This window comes from Tupaia chinensis, unplaced genomic scaffold (assembly GCF_000334495.1).
Source record: "Tupaia chinensis unplaced genomic scaffold, TupChi_1.0 Scaffold000604_1, whole genome shotgun sequence".
Taxonomy (NCBI): Eukaryota; Metazoa; Chordata; class Mammalia; order Scandentia; family Tupaiidae; genus Tupaia; species Tupaia belangeri.
Window position 1 is genome coordinate 147,424 of NW_006160122.1, and position 2,899 is coordinate 150,322.

At 57.8% G+C, this 2,899-nt stretch overlaps 1 protein-coding gene across 11 annotated transcripts in view; it reads right to left on the bottom strand.

The window, feature by feature from the left end:
* Window positions 1-2,899, bottom strand: part of CSF3R (colony stimulating factor 3 receptor) — a 15,866-nt gene that overhangs the window by 2,290 nt on the left and 10,677 nt on the right. For all 11 annotated transcript variants that reach the window (XM_027775760.1, XM_027775759.1, XM_027775752.1 and 8 more), the window contains 4 exons: window positions 2,534-2,747; window positions 1,455-1,643; window positions 997-1,098; window positions 90-236 (listed from right to left, as the gene is read on the bottom strand). In XM_027775760.1, coding sequence (XP_027631561.1) covers window positions 90-236; window positions 997-1,098; window positions 1,455-1,643; window positions 2,534-2,747 — 652 coding nt within the window. The remainder of the gene's footprint in view (window positions 1-89; window positions 237-996; window positions 1,099-1,454; window positions 1,644-2,533; window positions 2,748-2,899) is intronic.

Genomic DNA, 2,899 nt, shown 5'->3' on the forward strand with positions numbered 1-2,899 from the left:
CCCCCCGACACTGAGGCTGCCCTGGTGGCTGCTGGTCACCACCCAACCCCTGGCCCTCTGGGGTGGTGGGGAGCTGAGGATGGACTCACAGAAAGCCTGGTTCTGTGCGTTTGTCCAGAAGATGGTGTAGTGGGTAAAGGGGCTCCTTCCCAGCTCGGGGGGCTTGGGCACCCACTCCAGCTGTGCCCAGGTCTTGCCAATGTGTCTCAGATGCAGCTCTGGAGCGCGCAAAGGGGCTGTGGGAAGAGAGGTGCAGAGGTTGTGGAAGTGGGGCAGGTGAAAGCCCCGCTGGACTCTGAGGGTGCACGGTGAGCTGGGGGAGGGGAGAGGGTGCGAGGGGGCCCAAGGTCAAGCCTCATCTTCCTGGGGAGTTTGTCTGAATTCATCTGCTAATAGATGGCTGAGCCAGGATTTGTACCCAGTTCTGTTTGACTCAAAAGCCTCACTTCAGGGGCCAGCATGTGATGTGGTAGTTGAGGCACTGGACTCCACATGGCCGACCAGGGTTCAAGTCTTGGACCCGCTCGTTTGCTTTATGGCTTTCCCCTCTCTCTGGTGAGTGCATGTGCCCTATAGCAAAACTTAAAAAAACTTACAATAAATAAAATTAAACAAAAATAAAAAGCCTCACTCCCGGATTTCTGCCAGGCCTGCGTTTATCTGGCTTACTCCCTGATCTCCGTCACCCATTCTCTGTCCAGTCTCTGTCTGATGTGACTTGATTTCTGCCAGGGCAGCTGATTTATTTTTTGCTGGACTTGACCCCCTAGTTCTGCCAAACTCATTGCCTAGTTTCTATCAGCCCGCTCCCTGATTTCTGTCCAGCTGCAGGGTCCAGTGTAAGCCAGGAGCCCTTAAGGACTGAGACCCCCCGCCCCCAGGGTCGGAAGGAGGGGAGGAAGCCACTATTCTCTTGTATTCCCGATTGCTGGGGCCTGGACAGGGCTTGGGGGAGAGGAGAGAGGGTTCCGGAAAGGGGCTGGTTGGCTGACAGACCTGTCTCTTGGGAGTAGGTGTAGACGTGCTGGGAGGGGCCCACCGCGGCCTGATACAGGGGCGTCACTGTGATCTCGTAGAGCTGAAAGGGCCTGATGTTCTCTGCAGAGGGAAAATGGGGTAGCCCCTCCGGTTTGGAGGAGTCTCTGCTAAGAGCACAGGCTAGCCTCAGACCTCTAGGTAGGGCTATGTCATGAAGCAGGCCCAACTTCCCCGCTCCCCTCAGTTATTGCGGGGGTGCTGGCGGGGGGAGCAAGGAAGGAGAGTAGAAGGGTTGGGGTTAGGCTGCAGAAAGAGGGTCAAGTCAGACTGCAGGGAGAACTTCCTGAGGATGAGTGGAGGCTCAAGAAAAGCTGGGGGATCTGCATATTAGGGCTGGCGCTGCCCCTGCCCTCTGTCAGATAAGCACCGCCTCCCCCTCCCTGGCACCCCTGCCCGACCTCCCAGGCCTGCCTCACCCCGCAGCAGCACTCCTGTGATGCTCCCATTCCGCTCCATCCTCCATGTCCTGTTGGTGCTGCTGGGGCGGGGGGGACCCAGGCCCCACTCAATCACATAGGCCTGAGGCAGAGGGCTGGGGGGCTCCCAGCCCACCCAGAGGCTGTGAGCATCTGGGGCCGTGGCATGGAGTCCGACGACAGCTGGGCCTGGAGACAGAGTGGGCAGAGGTGGAATGAAGGTGAAAAAGATGTAGAACCCGCAGCCTGAGCCTGGGTTCAAATCCTGTCTTTGCTATTACAGGCTGGGTGACCTTAGCTAGGCCAACGTCTGAGCCTGTTTCCTCATCTGTAAAGTGGAAAAGGGATAAAAGTTCGGTCTTGGTACAGATTAGGGGGCTGCCCAGAACCCGCAGAGCAGTGCTTCATGGTAACAGCTAGTGCTACCAGCTCTGTGTGTGCAGGCACAGCCCTTGGTCCATGGGACGTCACCGGGTCCTCAGTCCCACCAGGGAGGAACTACTGTCATCTCTATTTAATCAGTGAGAAAACCGAGAGCCACAGAGAGGCTAAGTAACTTATGTAAGCTCGCATAGCTGGTAAGTGGGGTGCTAGCTATTACTGTTACTGTGATTACTAGTCTGACCTCTGAGGACCGTGGTTAGTGGTGGACGGGAGCGCTGGGGGCTAGTCCCTGGGAATAAGAAAGTCTCTGATGGCCGTGTTCCAGCTGGAAAAGCGTAGGACTTTCTTTCTCACCTTGGTTGGCAGAGTGGTCTCCTTGTGTGTGTGTGCGTGTGTGTGTGCGTGCATGCGTGTGTGTGTGTGTGTGTGTGTACATGCATGTGTGTGTGTCTAGCCTGGTCCTGGCAGCAGGAACAGCTAACACACTGAGCAGTTACTTTGTGCCAGGCACGTGTCTTAACTCACGCCGTCCTCCCAGCTGCCCTCAGCAGGCCGTCATCATGCCCATCTACTGGCTGATAAACAGAGGCCAGGAAGGGGAAGTAACTGGTGATAGGACAGGACCTGCCCCCAGCAGGTTAGCCCCTGGGTGCCATGCTCAGCTTCTGTGCCCTTCGGGCTGCTAGCACCTTTACCTGTACTCTCCCAGAAGACCACGGGGGTGGGACTAGAGGTCCCTGCTGTGTTATAGGCCACAAGGGCCACCTCCCGGACTCCCCGAGGCAGGTGGAAGCTGCAGCTTAGCTCCGTGGTGTTGCAGAGGGGCGGGTCTGGCCCAGGCTGGCCTGAGGGGCTTCTGGAGACCAGGTACCCTTGGCTCTGCCCACCGGCTTCCTTCAGGGGCACTGGCTGTGGCAGGCATAGGAGGAGAAAGGGAGGGGGATGTATAACTCATCTCAGTTGGGGGAGGGCCTCTAGTGGGGTGGATGGATCAGAGGGATTGACCCCTCCAAAACTGGACCCCAGGCCTCTCCCCCCTCCCCCCCCCCCACCACCTCACC